Source organism: Oryzias melastigma, linkage group LG22 (genome assembly GCF_002922805.2).
Source record: "Oryzias melastigma strain HK-1 linkage group LG22, ASM292280v2, whole genome shotgun sequence".
NCBI lineage: Eukaryota > Metazoa > Chordata > Actinopteri > Beloniformes > Adrianichthyidae > Oryzias > Oryzias melastigma.
Window position 1 is genome coordinate 15,123,230 of NC_050533.1, and position 24,118 is coordinate 15,147,347.

Sequence of the window (24,118 nt, forward strand, 5' to 3'; positions counted from 1 at the left end):
TGGTGATTTTCATTATAGAGAACTTTTGTCATTTTCAAAGGGTGCTCAAATGTTTGGGCTGATGTAAATGAGACATCACATTCACCCTCACATCTCCATCCAGTTGTTAGTAATCAGCTTACCAAAGAGTGAAATCCTATGTCTGACTAGAGCTGCCAGTTTACAAAACAGACTGAAGACGTCAGCAGCAGAAAGAAGACAGAGAATCACAAAGGGTTAACTCTTCAGAAGAAAGTTGGTAATTAGGAGTTTGACTTTCTTAACAGAAAAGGACAATTGTACCTGGCAACCATCTCTTTTTCCTTGTTGGAGGCATAACCACTGCTGCTGAGGTTCTTGTTGGGCGATGAGAGGAAGTACAGAGAGTGGTTTTTGAAGTACTGGTCTATGAGGGGGAGAAGAACCTAAAGGAGAAAACCAGATTAGATGAAGGACAGAAAAGTGATTTCAAGGGCTTCAAGCTTTTTCTTACTTTGGCGAAAAACTTGATTTCTTGCTCATGAGGTGACCTGTCTGTTTTTCCACTAGCAGCCATGGCCTCTAGAATGAAAATTGATTTTTTTATTATAAAAAACTTTTTACTTTTTTTATTTTACCCATTTTTTTTTAATTCTCTACCTAAGTGGGCTATAAATTCCTGCGCTGAATCGACGTACTTCAGCAGCTTCTTGAGGAATTTATAGGCAAACCTTTTCTCCATGGAGGGAGAATCCTGCTCTAGGTCCTTCAGACCCCTGCAACACATGACAAAAGTTGTTTAGAAAGCCTTCAACGCTGACCCCTGTTGGCTAGAAGCATGACATCAGTGACATACTCTCTGTGTATTGACCTTGTGATGCTAAAGCCATTAATTTGCAGGAAGCGGAAAAGATCCTGAGCTTTTTCTCGGTCGCGAGCTTTCTCCTTCGCTGTCAGCGTGTCGTAAGGCACCAGCAGAGGATGCGTTCCTCCACCTGTAACCACAAACACCCTCATGTGATACATTGTCTTCTATGCAGATGACAGACACCTCTCAGTCCCAACGATTAAAGCTTTGTAGAGCATGCATCCCTGATCGACTTCCTTAGCAATTCACCTCTGCTCCCAAGGTCACTTTTTTTCTTCTTGGCCCAGATGTTATGGTAATTCTCAGCCACCACCTCCACCATCCCCTTGCACCAAAGATAAAGAGAGACAAACACTTCACCCACAATACTCATTCATATGCAGGAAATGTAGCCTTTGATCTTCTATTCAGTTGAGAGATCCTTTGATATTTAAAAAAACAGGGACGTAACAAAGAAAAGGCTCACCTGCAGTTCTCTGGGAAGGACCACGTTGCTCATGTCTATAGGACTTGGGTTGAAGCCGTTTGCCTGCAAATTGATGTGGAGATGTGTGTGTACAGGCTATAAATCAACAAGTTGATAACACAATATTTCTGCTTTACTAGCTTTCCTTGAAACAATCACTCAGACAGTAAAGATGTGTGGTTTGTGGAATGAGATTAGGGAGAGATTTACAGGCTAATATGAAACGGAGCCACTCGTTGGAAAATCCTGACAAGCAGAACTGTAAACCAAGAGCTTGAGAGATGTTAGCAGCTAATTTTGAAACTAAACAAAAAGTTGAAAAAAGAACTAAAAAAATGGAGATTTTCCTAAATTACTTGGGCATATAAATCGAGAGATAAATTTATTTTTAGGGTGAACGCCAATATTTTAAAGCTGTCACTAACTTTACATATAAAAGGCGAGTTGGTGTGTTATTTTGCTAATATTAGCTTATTTTAAAAACTACAGAACAGTACTTAAAAATAATCTTTTGATCCATTTTAAAAATGTTCATTTAATTATGATTTTAGGCAATTCCACTCTGAGTTGTAGACAGAACCGTTGGCAAACCCCACTTCCCATCATCCATTTGTTTACACTATCCAGCTAGCTTATGCCCCCTCACAACCCCAAGCTTAGCGGTGCAACAAAATGGTGATCAATATTGGAACTATCCGGACATACAGTTATGATCCAGATGCCAGCTCAGACAAGTAAAACAAAGACGTACATGGATCTATTTGTCTTCATGTGGGTGCATCAGAATGGAGTGGAGCTGGGAGCTTAGCCCGCCGATTGTTAGTTAGCTTAAAAGGTAACCAAACCCTAAATCAGCTTTTTTAGCCTGTTTATCTTTATAAATAGGGCTTTAAAAGTGCTGACTACTGGTCCTTGACAAATTTTTGACCATTTAAAATAGACTTCGATAATTCTAAAAATAATGGTCTAAAACTGTGCTGCCACCTACAGGTTGAAACGAGGTATTACAGGTGAATTTTGTGATTGGTCAAATCATGTACGTCTCGGAAGTCCCGCGTCATGATCTGCAGCACAGTAATGATAACAATCCTGCTCCTCAGCTCCACCCCCCTCTGACTCGATTTTCACATTTCTGCTGTGGGTGGAGTCAGCCTCCAACTTCCCTGTTTGGTTACCCTTTAAAAACTCAGAAATGAAACTTTTAACTCAATTTTCTTTAAATGTCATGAGAAAAATTCCACAAGAACATGTTAAAAACACATTTTTTTTGGAGTAGATCTTTAAACTCTTATTATTCCAGCTTAGATCTTTATAGACACAATATTGATATTACATACTGTCCTTAAACGCACCATAATAGAAAACATCTAACATTGGAGAAGTTTTCTTAATAAAAGCACTTATTTTTTACAAAATACCTTTTTACTTCTATTTTATATATATGTATATATATATATATATATATATATATACTAGTTTTTTTCATTAAAGTTCCACAAACCTTATGCATATTTAGATTATATATTTTACTCTGCTTTTTGCATTTTTAATGTGCTTCAACAAAATTAAATGTTTGCTCTCCTTGTTCTGTCAGGAAGTAGTGTAAAATGTTAGCTTTTGCTTTACACACATACACAAATACTAAAAACAAGTGATACACATTTATTTTATTTTCATTTTGATTTTTGTGTTTGTGTTAAAAATAGCTTTTATTCTAACTCAGTCTTTACATGTTGATTTTATATGTTCATTTTATAATTTCCTGCGGGACAAAAAAAACCTTTGATCCGTACCTGTGACACCTGTGATATTTTCCTCATTTTCTCACTCTCCCTTTGCTGAGACATGCTCTCTCCGTCCTTTGTCCTGTCGATGCTCCAGCCCATTGCCAGCATGCTCTTCAGGGACTCTCTTATTGGCCATCGGTAAATCTCTTTCTCCTGGAACACAGAAACAGAAATTTAGGAGGAGGAATTCTGCGAGCAGGCACATTAATCTTGGGGCTGTTGGCTTTTGGCACATGGCATTGTACCTTTTCTGTCAGAGCTTTATAGATCCTGAGCTGAGGGTGCGTCTTTGCCTTCTCATCTATGCAGTCGCCATATTTCCACCCCAACAGCACCTGAAACAACCAAATAATTGAGGATTTTTGATGAAAAAGTCCGCAAAAGAAAAGAAACACTGACTTTTATTATTTAAGTATGTTTTATTTGTTGTTGTAATAAGATGAATTGCACTACTTTTTGGGTCAAACATCCCAAACAATTTATTTTAACGAAAACATTTTTTGTTGCAATCTTGTGCAGCATTTTATCAAGACGAGTCACTTTCAGAAGCTTTTTTCTTTTTTTATCGTGACCCCTGTGGTCTAACACTGCACCACTTAATACCCATCATGCCCCTGCCAGGAGCTCTCATCCTTAGCCTTACCTTCTCTGCAGACCATTTTTCATGGCAGTGCTCAGAATATTTGTTGGCAAAATGTTCCAGCTTCTCTGGGAGAGCAATGCTAAAAAAAAAAAACAAGATATCGATTACTTTCCAAGTGTGTGTCAACGTGTGCAAATGAAGTCGTATACATGTCGTTACAGGTTTAATGTATTTAGTAGGGCTGATGCTACATTTGCCATCGATTGTATGCTCTGAATTGGCTTACTTAGCTGTATTGATGGGTTTAGGGTCAAAGTTTCCTTGAGCGTCGATAGACACGGGCTTTTCTACTGCAGTACTAATAGAAACATCCACATAGTCTGGGGGCAAAGCTCCCGCTATGGCACTCAGACATGGCATGGCCATCTTGAACAGCTCTTGATCGTACTTCTGCAGGAGAAACGTTGTAAAGTTAAATGCAGAATCAAAGTAGTGACATTTTGTACAGGGCTTCTGCAAAAAGTAATATATGGGGAATCTGTGTTTTACTGGTAATTTAAAGTAAGGATAAAAAGTCAATTTTTGTGAGTCTGATTTGATTTGATTTACACATAAAAAAAACAAATTTGTGTAAAACAAACACTTTAGATGAAGTGCTGCAAAATAATGTTGACAAAGATAATTCATATATTTGTTAATCTTTTAAGCAGTTTATTAATATTCACATTGTAGACAATGGCCTCAATTTAGATGTTAATGAATCTTATAAAGTATGTTAATAAACATTATTTGGCTTAATGTGATAATAAATGTCTTACTAACACTCTATGAACCCATTAATAATATGTTATTAAAGCTTGTTAAGAAATCTTATTATAAAGTGTTACCCAAGATTAATAAAACTCAAAAATATAAAGGTAACTCTTTATATTAGGGGCTGCAAAACAATTAATATAGTAATGACGAAGATAGTTATACATTCGTTAAGCTTGTAACCAGTTTATTAATACGTCAGATGTAGACAACGGTCGCACTTTAGGTGTTAATAAATCTTACTATGTTAATAATCTTATTCGGCTTATTTATTAACGTCTTATAAACACATTAATTATGTTTGTTAATAAATCTTTTTATGTCAAATAATGAAATACTTTTACTAACTTTATTGCAAGATCTAAATAATATCACAATATTTAGAGAGATAATGTCCATTTGCACTCTTTAGAAACAAACTGAAGCAAATAAAATATTATTTAAGGGACAAAAATTTGCCCTTTTTCAAGTTTAATTCATTCATATTAATAAATGAGAGCAAAATACGCTTAAACCATGAAAACAAAGTTGTGATAGAACGGCTTACCCTCTGAGACAGAGAGTCAAACACTCCCCAGAAGATCCTCTTGGTGAGAAGCAGCTCGTCCTCAGATGCCGTTCCGAAGCTCCCCCAGCCTGAAGGGAGGCAGTAGTACTTCCAGTTCTGCTCATAGTGGTTCGTTAGCAGCTGAAAAGGAAGGTTTGACCAAACAAATAAATAAAGTATGGTGAAACAAACACTAATAACCACAAATTTGCAAGAATTCAGCTAAATACCAACAAGTTAAAGCTCTATTAGAAAAGAAAGTAACTGGAAGTGGAACGTATCAAATAGTCACTAAGAGATTTAATCTAAAGGACCTCAAATGTAGCTTTTTTATTGAACATATACAAATGTAACCTGGTTTTACCACTGAGATTAGACATAATAATAATGATGGTTGTGCTGGTGGTATATTTTATGACTTTACGTTATTATTATTATTAATGGTGTTACATAAAAGTTAATAAAATCAGCATCAAAGGTAATATTTTCATTAGAGCTGAAGGGAAACAAGCTGCTCTAAATCAAGATCATCTATTCTAATAAACTCCAATAACTAAGAATGAGTAAGCAGCAAACACTAAAAAAAAAGAAACTTTGTCAAGAAAAAGAAATTAAAGCCTAAACTAATGAATGAAAGTGGAACTTGCTTCATAGCTAAAATTGAGCTAAGGTTGCCAATATGGGGTGTAAGATAAGACACAGCATGGGTGGGGGGGCATTTTTAATGCTAACCCTCAGAGGCATCTTGCAGTATTCAGTCAGCAAGGGCACATCAAAGACGAGGCGGCGCAGGAGCTGCTGCAGCATGGAGGGACGGAGGTGCCTGCAAAACAGTAAGAGACCAGATAAAGCTGCTGCTGCCCAGAGCGTCATCACACTAGCATCAACTTTGTCATTTGAAAACTTGAAAAAAGTCATTTAAAAAACTGCACTGATGACTCATGTGAGAGCTGTTTTTGCTCCTCACTTGCAAAGAGACAGCAGGCACTCCTCAATGGCGTCTCGCTGTGCTTTGGTCAGAGAGCGCCCCTTGGACAGGCGGTAGATGGTGTGGAGGGTGGAGTCGATGAGGGTGGCGTGGTGCTCGGTGCCAGCAAAGAGAGGCGCACAGCGAGTGAGAAGGGGCAGCACTGCTGAGCCGATGTAGCGGTTCATCGCCAGGGCGGTCTCTGTGGTGCACAGACCCTCCTAATACACAAACACATGTATGTAAAAATGTAGTTTATATTGTGAAAGTTAATTAATCGGAACAGAATTAACATGTTCATATTTATTAACTAATCAAGACTTTATTAAATTAAAGAGATAATACATAATTTCTTTGTAGTTTTTGGACAAAAGCGATCTTTTATCTTAATAAATGAGGCAGAAGATGAACATCGATCTGACAGCTGCAGCGTAGAGCTAAAGATCCGCTTTGGTGGGCGGAGCCTCATGGAGCTGTCTGCTATTAGAAATCCAACGACGCACAACCCAATCTTTATTTTATATTGGGATGGAAATAAATTTTTCTACAATAACGAGCACCAGGATTGTCTAAAAATAAAGAAAACTCTGCTGTTCTCCCAGAAAGTCCCGTCCGCCACTCTTACGAGAGGTGAGCAATTCAGAGTGGACAGACACGCCCACACCTGAGAGCAGATTCCAACTGAGCAACCAGAAATCTAGCTGGAGTAAACTTCTTTTAAACATTTTTCTTTTTTATTTTTCATGAACACAATAAGGAAAAATGTATGAGAAAAAAGAAAAAGAAAAAAAAAAAACAGAATTCTAAGAAAATGTGCTCTTAGAAGAGAAATTCTTGTCTCTGGTAGCTGAGGTTCCAAAGGGTTAAAAGTAAACATCCTAAATGTACAATTTTCATATTGTGATTTTTTTTAAGATAAGTGGCTGGAAAATATTGTAAAAAAAAATTAATTGCGATTCATTTTTTCCAGGTTCGCGATTAATTAGTACAATTCTTTTAATCGATCATTTTAATAAACACTGTTTAAAACCAGTTTGTGATGCCTCTCTAGCTTTTCATTCACCTATGTAAATTTCTTTAAAAATATAAATTTTTTTGATGTTTGCTTAAACAAAAACAAAATCCTTTTTTCGCATTTTTTCGCTTTGTCGTCCCACCCACCGTATCCAGAGAGGTGGCCGCCCTCAGGTCAGGCAGGAAGCCCACCTCCAGCAGGTGCAGCAGAAAGCTCTGATCTTCAATCCCATAGACCCGGTCTAAAAACAGAACTATGGGGGCTTTGTGGTCCGGACAGAAGCTCGCTGACACGTCCGGCTCGGTCACTGATCCATCTGACGGAAAACATAACAGACATAAAAAGGCAACATTTAAGGAGAGTAATTCATGCGTGGCTGAGGCGGTGGGAGGCGTGTGCGGCGCATAAAGGCAAGTCTTTTCTGATTAGGAAAGCCATTCGTATTCATTAAACCACATGCAGCGGTTTGTGTGGCATTGATCACAGCAGAAAATGCAGTCTTTCTATGTTAATGTAAACAACAAATCGAGCTGTAGAAACACGTCCTTCAATCATTTTAAATCTGATTAAAAAAAAGACTAAGAATGGTTTAAACAAACAACATGACCGTCACCTTTGTTGACGACAGGCATCTTTAGAGGAATGCTGATGATTCCCACCAGATCCTCGGTTGGAACCAGAGAGCGCAGTATGGCTCGAATGCGCAGAGCTTCACCTTTCCCCTTGTTGATGAGCTGGAAAAGAAATGCCAGTTACAGGAAGCTGCAAATTTGTTTTTTTTTTTTTTTAAATACTCTACTGTTGAAGTTTTAAACAAACATACATGCATCTCAGGGGCACAGCGTCCCAGCAGGTCGATGAGAGCAGAGTAAAAGGACATGATGGCATTGCCCATGTGCACAACCTCCTCCTCATCATCTCCATCAGCAGATCTAACAGAGAAATAGAAATGAAATAAATGTATGTTTACAAAGTAAAAGGGCAAAATGAGCTATTTTAATAGTAAATTCTGCTTTTATTTTGGAGGATTTGATTTACAAATCTGAGCTGACTCCCTGCACCGAGCCGGGCAGGTCCAACGCCGGCGTTTCTGAGATCTTAATGGCTTCCTTCATTGCAGCCAGCAGGCCGTTCCCTCCTTCCCCGCGGAGGGCAGGACCAAAACACTCTGGACGGCGGATGAGCAATTTGACCACAACGCTGGAGTTCTCCTCCACACTCTCCCCTGAAGCCAGAACCCAAAATGAATTCAAATATTTAGGAGAAGAACATGCAACACTTCACTGATTTACAAAAAGAAATGACGGAGAGCCTCAGGACACAGAAAAAATACTTTTTTTTTAAGAAAAGGAATGATTTGTGGAGAATGAGTTTGTACCGTTCACAAAAACAGCAAAACGCAAGAAGGACAGATAACGCTCTCCTTCTATGGGGTTCCAGCCAATATCCGGATAGCCTTTAGCCAGGAGCATCGGGCAGCTCTGGAGACCACAGCCAGCTAGATAGGTGACCACCTGCAGACACATCACATGAGCTACCATCAATAAGCTGATCACTCACTTTCATCTATTTCCTTAACCCCCAATGCCCCTTTCGGGGTCAAGGGGTTGCCAGAAGACAGGCTAAACCCTGAAAAGGTCTCCATTTTGTTGCAGGGCCAAACAGACACACATTCATAGCCGTGGTGCAGAGGTAGAGCGGCCAACCTCCGATCAGATTGCAGGTTTGGCTCCAGTTTTGCCATCCATGTGTGAAAGTGTCCTTGGGCAAGACACTCAATCTGATGTTGGCACCAGTGTTTGGTGCATCATCGTGTATGTACGGGTGAATGGGACTATGACTGTATACTGCTTCTAAGAAGGTAGTAAAGAGCTGTATAAGTATACAACGTTCACTATATAGGTCGTGTCACACTGCCGCTACGTACATTTAGCGCATGTTTCAGGTAAGAAAATTTGGCCAAAAAAGTTATGCTCTTTATACGTATATCACAAATGAACCACCTTAAAACCACAGAAGACATACAAATTAACCACACAAAGATCCGATAAACCCCACACGTCATTTAATTTCTTCACTTTGACGATCACAGCACAGGAGCAACCCTGGATGGTTCTCATATGTTCCACTGCCTCGGCGGGGGGCGGTGTCCAGCGCAAGTCTCTGAACACGCACCGGATCTTTTTCATGGATCTCCCCAGCAGCGGCTTCCGCCGGGCTTTCCCTGTCTCTGGTGGGTTGCATCGGCTGGCGCCTAGCAGCTGACCCGTGGAATCTGACTGTTTGGATCAGGGTTCTCAAACTCAATTTACGTAGTGGCCACTGAAGGCAGAGTCTGGCTGAGGCTGGGCCGTATGGGGTTCCAGTTATGCCAAAAATATGTTTTTGCGCCCACTTTCTATATCTTTGGTTCATTGTCTATCTCTACTGAACAAGTTTATTGAACATTTGTTTACATCTATGTACAGCAATATCTCCTGCAAAATGACAGGAGCTAACGGCACTAGCAACTGTTGCCAAGGACTTTTCTTCAAACGACAAAAGCAAATGCAAAGTTTTAAGCATAAAGCAAGCTTAAACATTATATTAAGGTGGGGGCTGCAAAATATTGACTTGGGGGCCACGACTGGCCGGCGGGCCGCCAGTTTGAGACCGCCTACACTGATTGCTCTCCATGGCGCTGTCACGATGTGATTTCTTCCCAGTGTGCTGATTGTCAAAGGGAAGAAACTCAAAAGAGCACGGGTGTATCTGATCTTTGCGTGGTTTATTTGTACTTCAGTTACCCTTGACGGATATCTACGCACATCGATGAATGAGGGATGCATGAATTACGTATAAAACGCATGTATCACCAAAATTACCAACGTGGAAGATGCACAAAATGTGCGTAGTGGCAGTGAGACACGGCCCTATGAAACATGTTTTTGGACTGTGGGAGGAAACCAAAGTAACCTGAGAAAACCCACATATGAACAGGGAGAACACGCAATCTCCACACAGAAAAGTGTCCTCTTGCTGTGAGGTGAAAAGCGCTAATATTTGTGCTACCGAGCAACCCTCACTATCAACTTATAAAAAATCACCTTGTCTAAGTCTGGTTCTTCCAGTGCCAGCGCCAGGCCATTGTTGTCCATCACAGAGGAGGCCGCCACGTCCAGCGGAGTGGACCCCCTCATGGCCGGAGAAGCTGCAACACAAACCACACACAGGATCTGTTATCACCTGCTTCATGTCTGGGACTCAGGCTAGATTACAATAAACAGCAGGGGGTGTAGTTTCCTGTCTCCAGAAAAATGACTGCTGTGCTTTGGATTCTTTTTAGGTTTCATATTTTTTCGTGTCTGTTTTTGCACATATAAAATCAATAATCAGATACTTGCACACAAATAGAACTGTATGGAAAAGCAAGAAAAAAAATCTAGTGAGACTTTGATTCTGTTTAGTTTCTCTTTTAGAGAATTTATCCACCACATTTCTGTCAAGAATGACCTCAGGCATCTCATCCATCATCCATCAGTCGGAGTGACAGACACTACCCACCTAAGCCCACGCTACTGTTCTCCAGCAGGTAGCTCAGGTGGTCGAACATGGCTTTCTGGTTTTGGCGGCTGATGCGACAGAAGTAGCAAAGGAAGCGACAGCAGCTCGCCACCATCTTGGGGAAGGCAATTTCCTGTAGAATGAGAGTTAAGAACACAATAAAAAAATCCTCTTTTATGTCATCCTTTGTTCCTCTAATGAAAACTTTGATGACAGTAGAAGCTCCTAAACCTGAGACTTGTCCCCTCCCAGTACGTTGACCATCACCTCCATGACCGTCTCATGCATCCCCAAGATTCTCATTAGGTTTGGATGCTGATAAAAGACCTTATTGTTCATGATGTCCCTGCAAGATAAACGCCGATTAAAAACTATACCCTAAAAGGACGTCTCATTGAGAGAAGCGAGCCACCCATCTGGAAACCTACCCTAGCCCATCAATCATGAGCTTCTCCTCCTCCTTCCCCATACGGACGGACAGCAGAGATCTGATCTGACCGAGGGAGGCCAGCAGATTGATGGTGTCCTGCACGGAGGCAGCGCTGATGGTGTAAGTCTTCCTCATGGCGCGGAGCAGCTCCCCTATGCAATCATACTGCCTCCTCAACAGGCTGAACATCTTACGGACGAGCCGCGGGTCTTGGATGTGATACTCCTGGGCCCAGCTGACCATGGTCTGAGAGATGAGCTCCTTCAGATTCGCTGAGTAGGGATGGAGCAAAGAAAACTGAATGCAACAAAGTTTCTACAAATCTTTTCAGCCAGAAAGAAGATCATTCTTCTTATTTAATGCGTCAATAAAGAAATGAAGCCAAGGTGAGACACAATGCAAAGACAAAATACATCAATAATTTCTGTAATGTTGTGGTTTGTACAGAAGAAAATATTGTTTTCTTTTAAATGACCAGATTTTGATTTTGTCTGACTTCAGGCAGCTGTATTACTGGATGAAACACTTCCCAAATAATTTATTCTGTTTGTCTCCATTTGATTTTGCATGCATAAAAACAGGTTAAGTTTGCTTAGGAACACTTAATAAGAGTTTTATTGTCAAATTGAAAATTAATTTTCATAATTATCCTGCCCAAGGACCTTCAGATTGTACTAATCTAGGTATTAAGTGATGTAAATTAACATATTTAAAGCTTCAAGAGCTTTTGTGTGTCTCTGTTGTTCCAGGAACAGCAGAACAATTATTTTGCAATGAGGTGCATCAATGCACACTATTTTCCCTATTTGAATGAAAGCCAAGAGCAGTAGGAAAGGCGAAAAATGGTCACAAGAGGTTCTAAAACGATAGAAAATTCTGAGGCCTTACTGCTCCTCACAATGTCCTGCCTTTAAAATTACACCTTAATCATAAATTTAGCCATTACACAAGATTTTGTTGGGAGTAAAATAAATAATACATCACTTGCACAAAGAAACTTATTTTGAAAGGCAATGAAAGCTTTCTCCTCTATCTTTTTTCCCTCAAACACACAAATAAAACATTATAAAAAAAAACTGCCTCGGTGACAGAAAAGCCCTCGAGCATTAAGCAGAAATGCAGACAGCTTCCGTCTGTATTTGGTGTTTCTCTAGCAGAGTCAAAACAGCAGCAGTTAAAAAGTGTTTGAACAATGAGAAACCGTTTTTTCTTCCATGGGAGAGAAAAGAACATCTTATTCAAGAATTGTCATTCCATTTTTTTTCCTGTAATAAATAAATAAAAGTGTGAAGCATAAAGATGAAAGAAAGATCAGCGATTAAGAGTTTAGCTGCTGTGAGTAAAAGAAATTATGAATCAATCAGCTTTCATGTGTGTGGAGGGCGGGGTCTCACTCTGAAGAATTCAAATTGGATGAGGTTTATATTTACATAACACAAAAAAATTGATTAATGTACAAACAAATATTTTAAAATTATTCAACTGTATATGGTTTATGTGGTTAGTACTGTTGTCTCACAGTGAAAAGTTCAAATCCTTTCCATATGGAGTGATATGTGGATTTGTTCCAGGCATTCCAGCCTCCTCCCACCTATGAACAAGCTTCATAGCTTAATTGGTAAATCTAAATTGCGTCGGACTGGCGACCTGTATTCCTCGCCTTTGCTCAACAATAGTTAGAATAAGCTCCAGCAACTTGTTGAGCTAAAAGGGGATCGAATGGCATTAAAGTGCATTCACACATTCGCGTGGCCCGCCCCTCTTTAATGCATCAATGCTCACAATATAGTGAGGATATTTGCTAATATAAGCAAATATAGACCACAATGCATTGCAGTCGAACAATTTATGCGAGAAAAAAAACAAAACAAGTTCAAACCATTCATAATTTCATCATCGGAACACAATGGAGTCACAAATAGACGTTATGAAATGTTTGTATTGATTCGATTTTCATTTTGTGAAACCTGTAACGTTATATATAAGTAGTGAGAATGGTATCGGAATTGCTCTTAAAATCCAGGGCACTTTATAGTTTTTTTAGTGGTTAGGGATGAGGGTGGGAATTCGGACGTAGTATCCTTGGAAGTATTTGCCATTTATTTTATCTTTTGCATAACTTAAATGAACTCAGAGAGGAGTTTAGAAGTAACAAGTGGAAAGGGAAATCAGAATCTAAAGTTAATCTGACGCCAACATAAATGATCTACAAGTAACGTGTTTTCTGCCTCATTGATGAAAGATTTGTCTCCCATCATCCCTAGTTAGAAGCAAAGATAAAACTTCAGTAGTCTCCGTTTCTAAGTCTCGTTTCACAAAGGTTTGAGAAGTGATGAAGTATTTCACAGCCAATAGTCTGCAGATAATAGAAGCAGTTACATTTGCATTCATTACCACCAGATCAGGATCATTTTTCAGGTCTAAAAACTGCTGCCACAGACGCAGACTTCCACTCAAACTCCACATCTCAAGCTGTGAGCCGTTTTTAATAACCCACTTGCTTTCCACTTGAAAGGCCAATGAAATAAATCAGACGGAACTTGATATCATCTTGGAAATCATTTGCAAACAGTTATTCAAAGGTCTTAACTGTGTTTGTTCTGTGTCTGTATTATTGTGCCATTACAGTGATTGAGGACAGTCACTGAATGCTTTGTGTTTCTATCTACAAGGGTGTCTCTGTGGCATTGAGGTAGAAAGACACTCCATCTCTCCTTCTAATCAGATGTTTTGATGTCATAGAAGATGCAGGATGTTGCCAAAACCAGAGGAATTGTCAACAAATGTGGAGAATGAGAAAGCATGCTGTCCTTGAACTGATGTGGGTTTGATGGTGACAATAGATCTTTTTAAACACAGTTGTAAAATCCTGCCAGATACATGAAATTAATATGGTAAAAGTCAAATGAGGCAGAGGAGAACCACGATCCCTCCATCCATCCATTGCTGCATTATGTAGTTTAATGGGTTTTTTTTTATCTGTTTTTAGTGCAAATTATTACTGATGCTTCGTTCACACCGGGCTTAAAAACGTATCAGTGACCACTTCCGTGTGCATATGAGTGTTTCGGACGTATGCGTTCAAAACTCATGCAGGTTTTTACGTCCATTTGTAGACAATTGAACATGTCATGAAAATTAAACCAAACCAATCACGGACTTGGATTTGGTATTTACGTATGGGTAGGTCCCGATTCAAAATATAGAAGTGCCAACCATTTGAAAATTGATCAAGGAGGAGGAATTAATAATTGAAGTTCACAGAGACAGCTTGGTTCCAATGCATGAATTGATCAAATTTTTTGCACTTGTTTTTTTACTGCCACAGAAACTGTAAATATGCACAATTTTGACATTTTTATAACCCAACCAGGCGTTTTTGTATCTCTCCTAGTTCCCTCCACCAGCTTGTCTGCACCGTCCCAATGCAGTTGACAAATGCAGATATTAGTAGCAACAAGAAATGAAGGTTTTTCACTCCTCCAGGCATTTCTAATACATATGGAACTTAATAGAAGTGCACAATAAAAGGATCTTTGGCCAGATTTCATTTAGAAGATGGACAGAATCCTAGTTAAGATCAATGGCTCATAATTGAGAGGATAGACCCTTGTTACAGTAACAAATTGTATTATTATAAACTATTATCTCTGTGAAGAGCTTGTCCCCATCCTCCTTGTTTAAAATAGTATTTTGGTTTTCATTATAAAAGGTTTAAATTCATTCATCTGTAGTGAATTCAACATTCATTCATTCATTCATCTTCCAGACCGCTTTGTCCCTTTCGGGGTCGCGGGGTGCCGGAGCCTATCCCGGCTACTGAAGGGCGAAGGCGGGGTACACCCTGGACAGGTCGCCAGTCTGTCACAGGGCCTCAATCACACACCCATTCACACCTAGGGGCAATTTAGAGTCACCAATTAACCTATGAAGCATGTTTTTGGACGGTGGGAGGAAGCCGGAGTCCCCGGTGAAAACCCACGCATGCACGGGGAGAACATGCAAACTCCACACAGAAAGGTCCCAGCCGGGATTCGAACCGGGGCCTTCTCGCTGTGAGGCAAGAGCGCTAACCACTGCGCCACCGTGCAGCCCCGTGAATTCAACAATATGGTGAAAATAGCAGCTTCCTCACATGGTGCAGCCTGCTCCTTCTTGGTGGGCTTCTCCGCCTTATTGGACTGACTTTTGATTTTGTTCACCAGCGTTAGGAGGCGGCCTTTGATGGACGTGTCTTGTTTGTCCTCATCTTCATCCATAGGTATTCCTGCAAAGCAAAAAAAAGAATCATTTTTGTGGAGTATAAAAAAGCTGTGCAGCTCTTTGGCCTGTGGGTGCAACACAAGTACCGCCTGCATGATGTCTGGTACAGGATGTAAAGAAGTTTTGCTTTTTCCATTTATTTTATATTATTATTATTATTTTTTTTCTCGATGCAGGTTGCTGTGACAGGTTGGAGCCATATGGCACATCTGGGACTGTCTTTCATTCAATACGGCCATGGATGGTTGGGCAATTTAATTATTTCTCAAAACAAGATGTCACAGCAATCGTAGAGGAAGGAATTGAACTATAAATTCTCTGCTGAGAGGCACAAAGAAATACAAGGTGGGAGAAAACAGAGACATTTCATAAAGCAATTATGTTCATGATGACACAATGGCAAAAAAAATCCACTCATTATTTCATTTATGATGTTATTTTTTTCCACTATAAACCACCACCAACAACCAGCCTCCTTAGTGCTTTTCAAACAGACGTTAAGTCTTTGCCCTTCAGTAAATCTCACGTCTAAAAGGAACTCACAAGTTTTCAAGAGGATTTAAGTCAGTCGAGGATGTGGGCCAAGTCATTACTTAACCCTTAAAACGTTAAACGGCCTCAAATTTACTGACCCGGTGAACCTCCTGCAATGAAATAAAGCCTCTCGTACAGCTCCCAAGTCAAAGAACATCGACAGGAAAATCCCGTTCCTGGTCCTTATCCTTCAATCGCATAAGGACCAAGAAATTCACTTGAATTACAAGTGTCCCAGTCATATTCTTATGGCATTAGGTCACAGTTTACACCTCTTATTTAAACATTGCTAATACATTTTCAATTGAGTTGGCAAATACATTTGTTCACGTCATTTTATTTTAATCAAAGTCAGTTAAGCTATGTTCACATCGGAAAAATTGCATTAACATGCTATTTTTAAGACTGTTTTCCGGCTTAATGTTAAAAAACAAATGGCTATCGATCCAGCATTGTAATATTGGGCTATATAAATGAAATTGAATTGAAAAAATATAATTGAATTGAATTGTAAACAATGTCTCTTTTGATTGACGGAACTGCTATTCACTTGATAATTGATCATGAAGAAGAAATTAATAATTGCAATTTGTGCCCGTCCAGAATTAAAGTACTTGACACCAAGTTAGACCTGCGCAATAAATCGCAAATTTATCGTTATCGCGATATCACGATTGAAGTATTTAACAAACCAATGAGAGCGCTTAAACTCAATTGTCCAATCGGATGGATCTTTTTTCTGTTGACTTTTATTTACTGTTACAGTGAAATGGAAATGACGTTTTAGTTGTTTTTTTGTTTTGCTATTTTTTTATGTATCGCAAGCCATATTGTCATCGCAATATTGCAAATCGCGACTTTTCCTCATATAGTGCAGCCCTACAATGGAAAAGAGCCGTCTGGAGCAAGATTCACAAGATTTATACCCCGTTTAACATTTTGCACTAAGCCTTTTTCAGCTGTAGCAGGTGGACATTTGCCAGTAAACAGTAGAAAAAGAAGAAGCCCCTCCCTGCTTGTCCAGTGTGAACACCATCAGCTAAAAGCACGTTCAAGAATGCACCTTTCACGATCCATGTGAACAAAACTTTATTGAAAATGAAGTCTAGAGTGACAGTTTAAAGAGTATTGGTGTTCCTGACATCAGTTACTAATATTGTCTTTGAGCAAATAAAACTTCCCTCTTTTCCAGCTGAGCCTGTGTCATTCTGGGGTTCTGCCTTAGTCCTCACAAATATGGAGTTGTTGTCATGAGTGTGTCTCACCACAGTGAAGCTGCAGCTGGTTGTGAAAATCATAGAGTTCCTCCTGGATTTCTGAGGGACATGGACAGTCCTCCCCTGTACTGAAGTTCAGGAGCATGTTGATCTGAAATTTAAGAGAAAGTCAAAGTCAAACTGCTGCTTCTTCCTGGCTGATCCATTTTGAAGACATAACTTGTAGTTTCAGATGAAAAAGCCCTTTGCTTCTGGACTGAAGCTTGTTTGAAAATGGAATGAACGAACCCAGATGCAGTTCACCAACCTTACCACTAGGAGCTTGTTGCACCTGTTTTAGTTCAATGTATCTGACTTCACTAGAAATAAATGTATTTATAGCTGCTTTGAAAATAATTGTCTCTCACTTTACATAAACAGTGGTTAGGTTTTCTTGAATATTAATGAATTGTTATATTTGACCTCTTGAATGTGTTCAAAACTGCTGAAAAAAGTTTTGTAACCCAATTACCCAGCACTCCAACAATCCTCAGAAAGTTTTTGATCTCTAATACGAGGTTTAGGTTTGGTTTTATATCCCAACTGAATCTGATGTTAACACATTTTGGCATTTACAGAAAGGTAAAAGCACTTTTGAAGTGGTTAATGCCCCGCCCCCACATACTCACGGAGCAAAGGTGAAAACGACGGGCTGCTAAAGTAACCGGGAAGAGCTGAGATCGGTCTCCTGCCGTGTCCTTAAGAAGCCACTTTTTAGTGAGAGTGCAAACTCTTAGAGGTGCACTAGAGGAATTAGCCTCACAGCATCGCTCTGTCTAGCCAAAAGTAGTGTCATCGAGGAACAAGAAAAAGCTTTCATCGTCTCCAGGTCACAAAAGCCAAAATGGGAAATATTCAGCCGTTTTAGTACCAAGGTGAAATTTAGGGACTTCATATTAATAATGCATGAAAAGGTATTGGTAAAACAACACCTTATGGGTGTGGGGACGATCTACTTTGAAAGTTAAGGAATCTGTCATTTCAAAGAATGATGCACATTTGCACTGGCTCCAGATCATCAACAGGCTTTGTTCATGTTTATTTTAATTCCTGCATTGCATTGTTTCAGTTCAAAATGAGCAAAATTTCATGCAATTTCCAAATCATAAAGTCGTTCTAATGAATATTTACACAGATCAAAAGCTGAGGCATGCACTTTTATATTTTCATGTATTTTAATGTTCCGATGTGTTCTCAGTTGAACGTCAAAAATGTTTTTCACAATTTTTGCCGATGTCGGCTCAAAGCAGATGCTGTGTCATTCGGTAACAAAGCAGAGCTCTGCACAAAGCATGAAAAGTGTCATTGTGCCTGTGGGACATTAGGACGCACACATCTGCCATCCGTGCTGCGAACCACGACTCGGTGGTTTTATAGGCCCTTTACAGTTCCAAGAGAAATTAACAATACGAGTGGAAAATGGAATAAAATGACATAACGCTGACCTTCATTTATCCACTTACATGCATAATTTGAAGCCAAGACCCCGCGGTGTTATTGCGGTCACTTATTATAGACTCGTTTTGTAACTAATGCAGCAATCTGCCACCACCACATTACAGGCAAAAACCAATAAGCATAAAACAGGATTTTCCTGCAAAGCACAGAAAGACCATTTATGGAGTGGTTAGACCTGATACTGATAGTTCCACATTAGAGTTACTTTTGCAACATGTTTACGGTAACAATGTGCTAAATAAAAAAACAAGTTTTAAAATCTTCAATCTGTACTCACACTATTACTATTACTGTATTTTTTTATATTAAATTTCCTTAATCCTGAAGTAATTTTCTTCTGGACTTTTAAAGCTAACTTCACTTTGGGTAGTAACAATTAACAGCAGCCAAATAAATAAATTAATTAATAAATTAAAAACCTCTAAACAAAATAATAAAACGACTTAACTAAGCAAAACTAATCTTAGCTAGGCTAAGCTAAGCTAAGATAAAACCATAAAATAAGCTATGTTATGCTAAACTAAACTAAAATAAAATACCGTAGATTAATAAATAAATTAATAAATACATTAAAATTAATAAAACATTAATACAAAATAAGAGAAAAAACTAAACAAAGCAAAGCTAATTTTAGCTACCCTAAGACAAGCTAAGCAATAAGATATAAGTTAAGCTATTTTAAGCTAAACCAAAATTAAATAAATAAATACATTAAAATTATGAAAACATTAAAGCAATATAACAAAAAAAAACTAAACTAAACTAAGCAAAGCTCTTAGCTATGCTAATATATAACTATAAGCCAAGCTAGGATAAACTAAACTAAACAAAAAAATATACATTTTTTTTAAGAACTGCAAACTTGATCCAGTGGGTTCTCTAGGATTAAATTATAAAGAAATGTGATAACATTCTAAAAACTTGATAACTACGAGCCCATAATATGAATTTGAAGTTTCAGACTTTAATAAATGAACCCACACTTAATTTTCCGAACTAAACCCAAATAACGGCTTTCTAAAAAGTTTTTGACAACATTTATTTCTGCACAACTTTTCATTTATATTTCTAAAACTCAGTCTTACAATTCAAAATAGCATAATTAATTCTTTTTGGGCTTCATTTTAGCGGTCTGTCATATATTAATAATAATTATGATGAGAATGTTATGTGACTCACAATTTTTTTTAATTTAACAATGATGAACCGCTTTCTCTTCCTCTGTCATTTAACACTCTGGTTTCCAGCCTCAGAAACATGTGCCACATGAATCTTATGCATCATAAAATTTGTACTCCTCACGAGTATTTTTTTCAAGGTTTGATTAATAAAAATACAAACAAAATTAGCATAGGACATTTTTAAATACCTAAACAAACCAGAAGAAGCTATTTTATATGTTTTGCATGTGTTTTAAGGTCACTGCCTTTATTTTTTTAATCAGTTGTTCCCAATTATTTTTGTGTATTGTGTTATCTCAGAAAAACTGATTATATAAATACATTTGCAAGAAAACTGAGGACTAGAAATGTGCTGATTGGCAGATACTGTCAACCAATATACATATGCATGGTCTCTACCAAATATCTTTTTTCTTTTTTTTTTGCTTTTTACCCCTGCTAAAACTTTATGTAGGTCCAGGATGACAGGAAATTAGTGTTTAAATCAAAAAGCTATTTTCAGTAGGTGTTTTTTTTTTTTTTTTTAGTATTTGTATTCTATGTAATATTTTTGGATTGAACATCAAATGCTTTTTGTGTGATCATTATTATTCTTACATTTTAGCACGGTTAAAGAGAATTTACAGACTTCAATTACATGTATTCCATTATATATTTTCTCTTATTCCGTTTTACTTTTGATTCCTTATTTAGAACATGTAACCAAACCTGATACAGATAAATAAAAACTCAGTGATGCAAAAACGTATGATGACTGTGCTTCCAGCAGGAGTGTTGTCTCACCTGCTCCTGCGGCGGCGATCTGAACTCTTTGGTCTTCTTTGCCGTCACAGCGGCAGACATATTGAGAGCCAGCATGAGCTCGTTGTAGCGAAACTTCTGGTTGTACTGCAGTTTAGAGACAAAGTTGTCGGAAAAGGACACAATGGCCTCGATGCGGTGCTTCAGCTCACAGTCGCAGAAGTAGTGAAGCAGCTCGCACATCTGGAGAGCAGACAGGAGACAAAACGACATTACTGCTGTGTGTTTGCACATTAGACATCACCTTATCTCATTTATTGAAGGCAGATTACAACCCAGAAGGTCATTTTTCAATGTATGACCGAGCTATTTCATATTTGACTGACCTCTGAATGGATTCCTTACAGCTTAACAGTGATGTGATTGAGATGAAGGCCATGTCATCTTTGGTATTGATTGGCTTTAATGAATTATTTTTGCCGTTTAACATTATTGCGTGCCTAATTTAATAATAAATCATATGTGCGTCTGCAGAATTAATCAAAAATGTATCGTCATTGCGATGCCAGCCTTACAAAAGATGGGATAAACTGCAATAAATTGTAGCTTTAACACGCAGTGCTCCTGAGAAGAAGGCAAAAAGTCATTGGGCAGGTTTTTTATTTTTTTGGTGTTTCCCCAATATATAAGTTATTACCTGTTTCCTACTGAGAACATGCAGTATATTTTAAATGATGTTGACTTTTATTCAAATAAAACTATTGCAATAGAATGGAAATGATGTATTCAAGCAAATATTTCCAATGAAAAGACTATGTAAATGCACATTTACAGTTAAAGTTAAGACAGTTGAACTTTGACCAATCAGGACTCGGATTTGGTATTGATGTATGGATAGTGTCTTTTCAAAACTAAAGGTTTCAACAGTTTTAAAGTTGATCATGGAGGAAAAATTAGAAATTGTATTTTGTGCCCAGATGGATTTATATGACTCATGGTCTTTCATATATCAGAATAGAGTTATCATAATACAAAATAATAATATAATACAGCAAATACTTTGTACCAAGTCTTTTCCAGCTGTGAGTTCATGTGCTAGTATCGGGTAGCGACATCGAATGCTAAAAGTGCTAAAAGCTAAAGCTTTTAAAGTGTAAAAGGTTTAACAGTTTTACAAATCTGAACACTTTTAATATCAATTTTGAAAGGAGTAAAAAGGTTTAATGTTGTTTGCCCCATTTCAAACTCATCTTGCACACTTAACTGATTTTTTAAAATGTTTGAACAAATCTCTGAAAACCTGTGGGATTTCTGTTTCCGGCTAATGATATCTGGGCACCATCTTATCTGCAGTCAGGTCACCCTCATTTTTTCATGTATCGTAAGTCTTATCTGTCTGTTATCCACCTTATCTCTAGGGATTCATGGCATAACATAAATTGGGGGCTCGTCCGGGATCTTATCACTAATATCGCACATCACAAGCTGTCCTCATACCATGCAGCCCTAACGTCCAAGCATGCTGTCATTACCTGTCTTTTCACGGGTTCTGGTAATCTCTTCTCCAGCAGTCCCTTCATAGGCTGTTTCATCTCCTTCCCTGCTTCCTCCTCTCCAGCTTCCACTGCCTTGTCCTCTGTCCTCGTCAGTCCCTCTTTGTTCGTCGATCCCGTCACTCCTTCACGAACGTCTCTGAACACATTCGGGTCAATGAGCAGCAGAATCTTCTGAACATCTTCACTGCCTAGCACTCCCATAGTCAGCAAGGTGCTAATGAGCTTCAAAATTGGCACAAACTGATACTCCACACCGCCCCCTACAGGATCTCGAATGTGATGTCCACCTCCTTGAACGGCTTCTGTCAACATTAAAATCGCTTTTGCCTTCAGAGCATCCAGTGGGATCTGAGGGCTGTACAGATAGTCCCGTTTGGTGCTGATGAAACAGGGTGGGGTAAAGTTGAGGCGGGGCTTGAGCGAGGTGCTAAGCCCCACCCCTGGCGGGAGGTGTTTCTTAGAAGCGTCCGAAAACAGACGGATGGAACGAGTTTCTGGGGTGACGGGAATGATGAACTCGTCCTTCATCATGAGCCGGGCCTCCTTGGCCGTCTCCAGGTGGATGCTGATCAGAACGTTGTAGAAGCCTTCACGCAGCATACCAGACAGGTACTGGTTATCGATGGTGTAGAGGAGCTGGGACTGGTCCAGGTGGCTGCAGAGCGCGTGAGCAACACGGGTATTTCCCAGAGCACAGAGGGCACAGTAGAGCTTTAAGGTGTGGTAGTGGAACCTCTTCATGTCCTCTTGCTCCGACAGCTCCATGATGTCCACACACCTTTTGAACAGAAAAAGTACATTTGAAATGTGCATGAATATGTGATTTTGATTTTCACTCCTGCTTTTATTACTAAAAAAATAAGTGCCTGTTTTCCTCGGGTATGTGAACTGCCAGCATCTGTAGGGGCTCCACACACTGAACCAGCCAGCCATGCCTCTCGTTGACTTTAGCCGTTTCCACTTTGAGGAAGATGTTGGGCATGCGGCTCCAAAGCACTGCATTGATGGTCTGAACGTCCAGTCGCGGAGGGCACTGGGGCACCGGGTTCTTGTGTTCACTCTTAAAGATGGCTGACGACAGAGGCATGGCATTCTGAGGAGAACAAACAAATACAGACAATAGGTAAAGATTTCTAAATAAAGCAGTCAATAACCCTTAAGGATATCTTTCTAAATAGCAACATTGCACAAATTTTGCTTCTATTTCTTTCTATTATTTAAAAAAAAATGACAAAGTCTTAAGAGTTTTGATAAAGACATTAAACCTTACAGCTTCAGTTGGTAGGTTTCTAGCTATCAAACATGCAAATAGCATTAAAATGTGCTTTTGTTTTCAAGTCTAGCTTCAATTTTAACATTTTAACACAACTGAGAGTCTCTACCTTGACTTTGGCCAGCTCAAACTGAAACAGGTTAGGACTGGTAGGTCGCACAAACACGGCAGGAAAGAGCTTTGTGTTCGGTTCGACCTGAAGACGAGACACAGCAGAGCGTCATTTTAAAGGTGCATACGACTTAAGAGGAAGAAAAGGGAGTCTGCCGTGAAGCAGCTCAACGATGAGTCATGAAAATGCTTCTACATCTGTGGGTCTGTGTGGTCTTGATGTCTGTTGTGTGTTAGGTGGGAGTATGAGGCAGGAGAGACGGCTATGATTATAACACTTGAAAAGTAAAGCTTAGCTCTTGAAGTTTCTACATATTGCAGGTCTGAAATAGAATGGAGTGAAATGCAGAAAATTGATTAGATGGATTGGCTGTATTTAGTGGAAATCACACATTTTTGTAAGTAAAGGATACAGTTGGGTTTTTTGGCATTTCTTAGTATGATGGAATCTACAAAACATTCATTTTAGTCCAAAAAGCCTCCAAAACTTTGATGCAATGATTGTTTATAGTTGGTACCTGGTAGGATGTGGAAATCTCCTTGCCGTTGATGGTAAAAGTCACCAAACCGGTGGCTAAGTCTATCTGACAGCCTATCTCCATGTCCACGTTGGTGCGACTGGAAGAGTGAGCAGCGCTGGTCCAATCACCACCCCACACCATGTAGCAGTTACTCCGCTTCACACTGACAAGCATTTATGGAGTTAGAGGCATTTTTAAGTAGTAGAAAGCTCAAGAATTCCAATAAATTGTGGACAGGCGGGGGGCG

At 39.1% G+C, this 24,118-nt stretch overlaps 1 protein-coding gene across 7 annotated transcripts in view; it reads right to left on the minus strand.

The window, feature by feature from the left end:
• LOC112147146 (ryanodine receptor 3) overlaps positions 1 to 24,118 on the minus strand; it is a 125,664-nt gene that overhangs the window by 33,356 nt on the left and 68,190 nt on the right. For 4 of the 7 annotated variants that reach the window (XM_024273339.2, XM_024273331.2, XM_036210114.1 and 1 more), the window contains 30 exons: positions 23,869 to 24,034; positions 23,349 to 23,435; positions 22,833 to 23,059; positions 21,943 to 22,744; positions 20,453 to 20,653; positions 17,040 to 17,142; positions 15,113 to 15,244; positions 10,976 to 11,249; positions 10,779 to 10,893; positions 10,548 to 10,680; positions 10,091 to 10,194; positions 8,383 to 8,518; positions 8,043 to 8,229; positions 7,828 to 7,936; positions 7,618 to 7,738; positions 7,151 to 7,320; positions 5,990 to 6,210; positions 5,755 to 5,845; positions 5,023 to 5,163; positions 3,949 to 4,112; positions 3,723 to 3,801; positions 3,325 to 3,414; positions 3,086 to 3,232; positions 1,293 to 1,355; positions 1,076 to 1,151; positions 830 to 953; positions 619 to 734; positions 473 to 540; positions 283 to 404; positions 123 to 172 (listed from right to left, as the gene is read on the minus strand). In XM_024273339.2, the coding sequence (XP_024129107.1) occupies positions 123 to 172; positions 283 to 404; positions 473 to 540; positions 619 to 734; positions 830 to 953; positions 1,076 to 1,151; positions 1,293 to 1,355; positions 3,086 to 3,232; positions 3,325 to 3,414; positions 3,723 to 3,801; positions 3,949 to 4,112; positions 5,023 to 5,163; positions 5,755 to 5,845; positions 5,990 to 6,210; positions 7,151 to 7,320; positions 7,618 to 7,738; positions 7,828 to 7,936; positions 8,043 to 8,229; positions 8,383 to 8,518; positions 10,091 to 10,194; positions 10,548 to 10,680; positions 10,779 to 10,893; positions 10,976 to 11,249; positions 15,113 to 15,244; positions 17,040 to 17,142; positions 20,453 to 20,653; positions 21,943 to 22,744; positions 22,833 to 23,059; positions 23,349 to 23,435; positions 23,869 to 24,034 (4,619 nt within the window). Of the gene's footprint in view, positions 1 to 122; positions 173 to 282; positions 405 to 472; positions 541 to 618; positions 735 to 814; positions 954 to 1,075; positions 1,152 to 1,292; positions 1,356 to 3,085; positions 3,233 to 3,324; positions 3,415 to 3,722; positions 3,802 to 3,948; positions 4,113 to 5,022; positions 5,164 to 5,754; positions 5,846 to 5,989; positions 6,211 to 7,150; positions 7,321 to 7,617; positions 7,739 to 7,827; positions 7,937 to 8,042; positions 8,230 to 8,382; positions 8,519 to 10,090; positions 10,195 to 10,547; positions 10,681 to 10,778; positions 10,894 to 10,975; positions 11,250 to 15,112; positions 15,245 to 17,039; positions 17,143 to 20,452; positions 20,654 to 21,942; positions 22,745 to 22,832; positions 23,060 to 23,348; positions 23,436 to 23,868; positions 24,035 to 24,118 lie in introns of all 7 variants that reach the window. The other 3 variants (XM_036210112.1, XM_036210111.1, XM_036210110.1) reach the window with 1 other exon arrangement.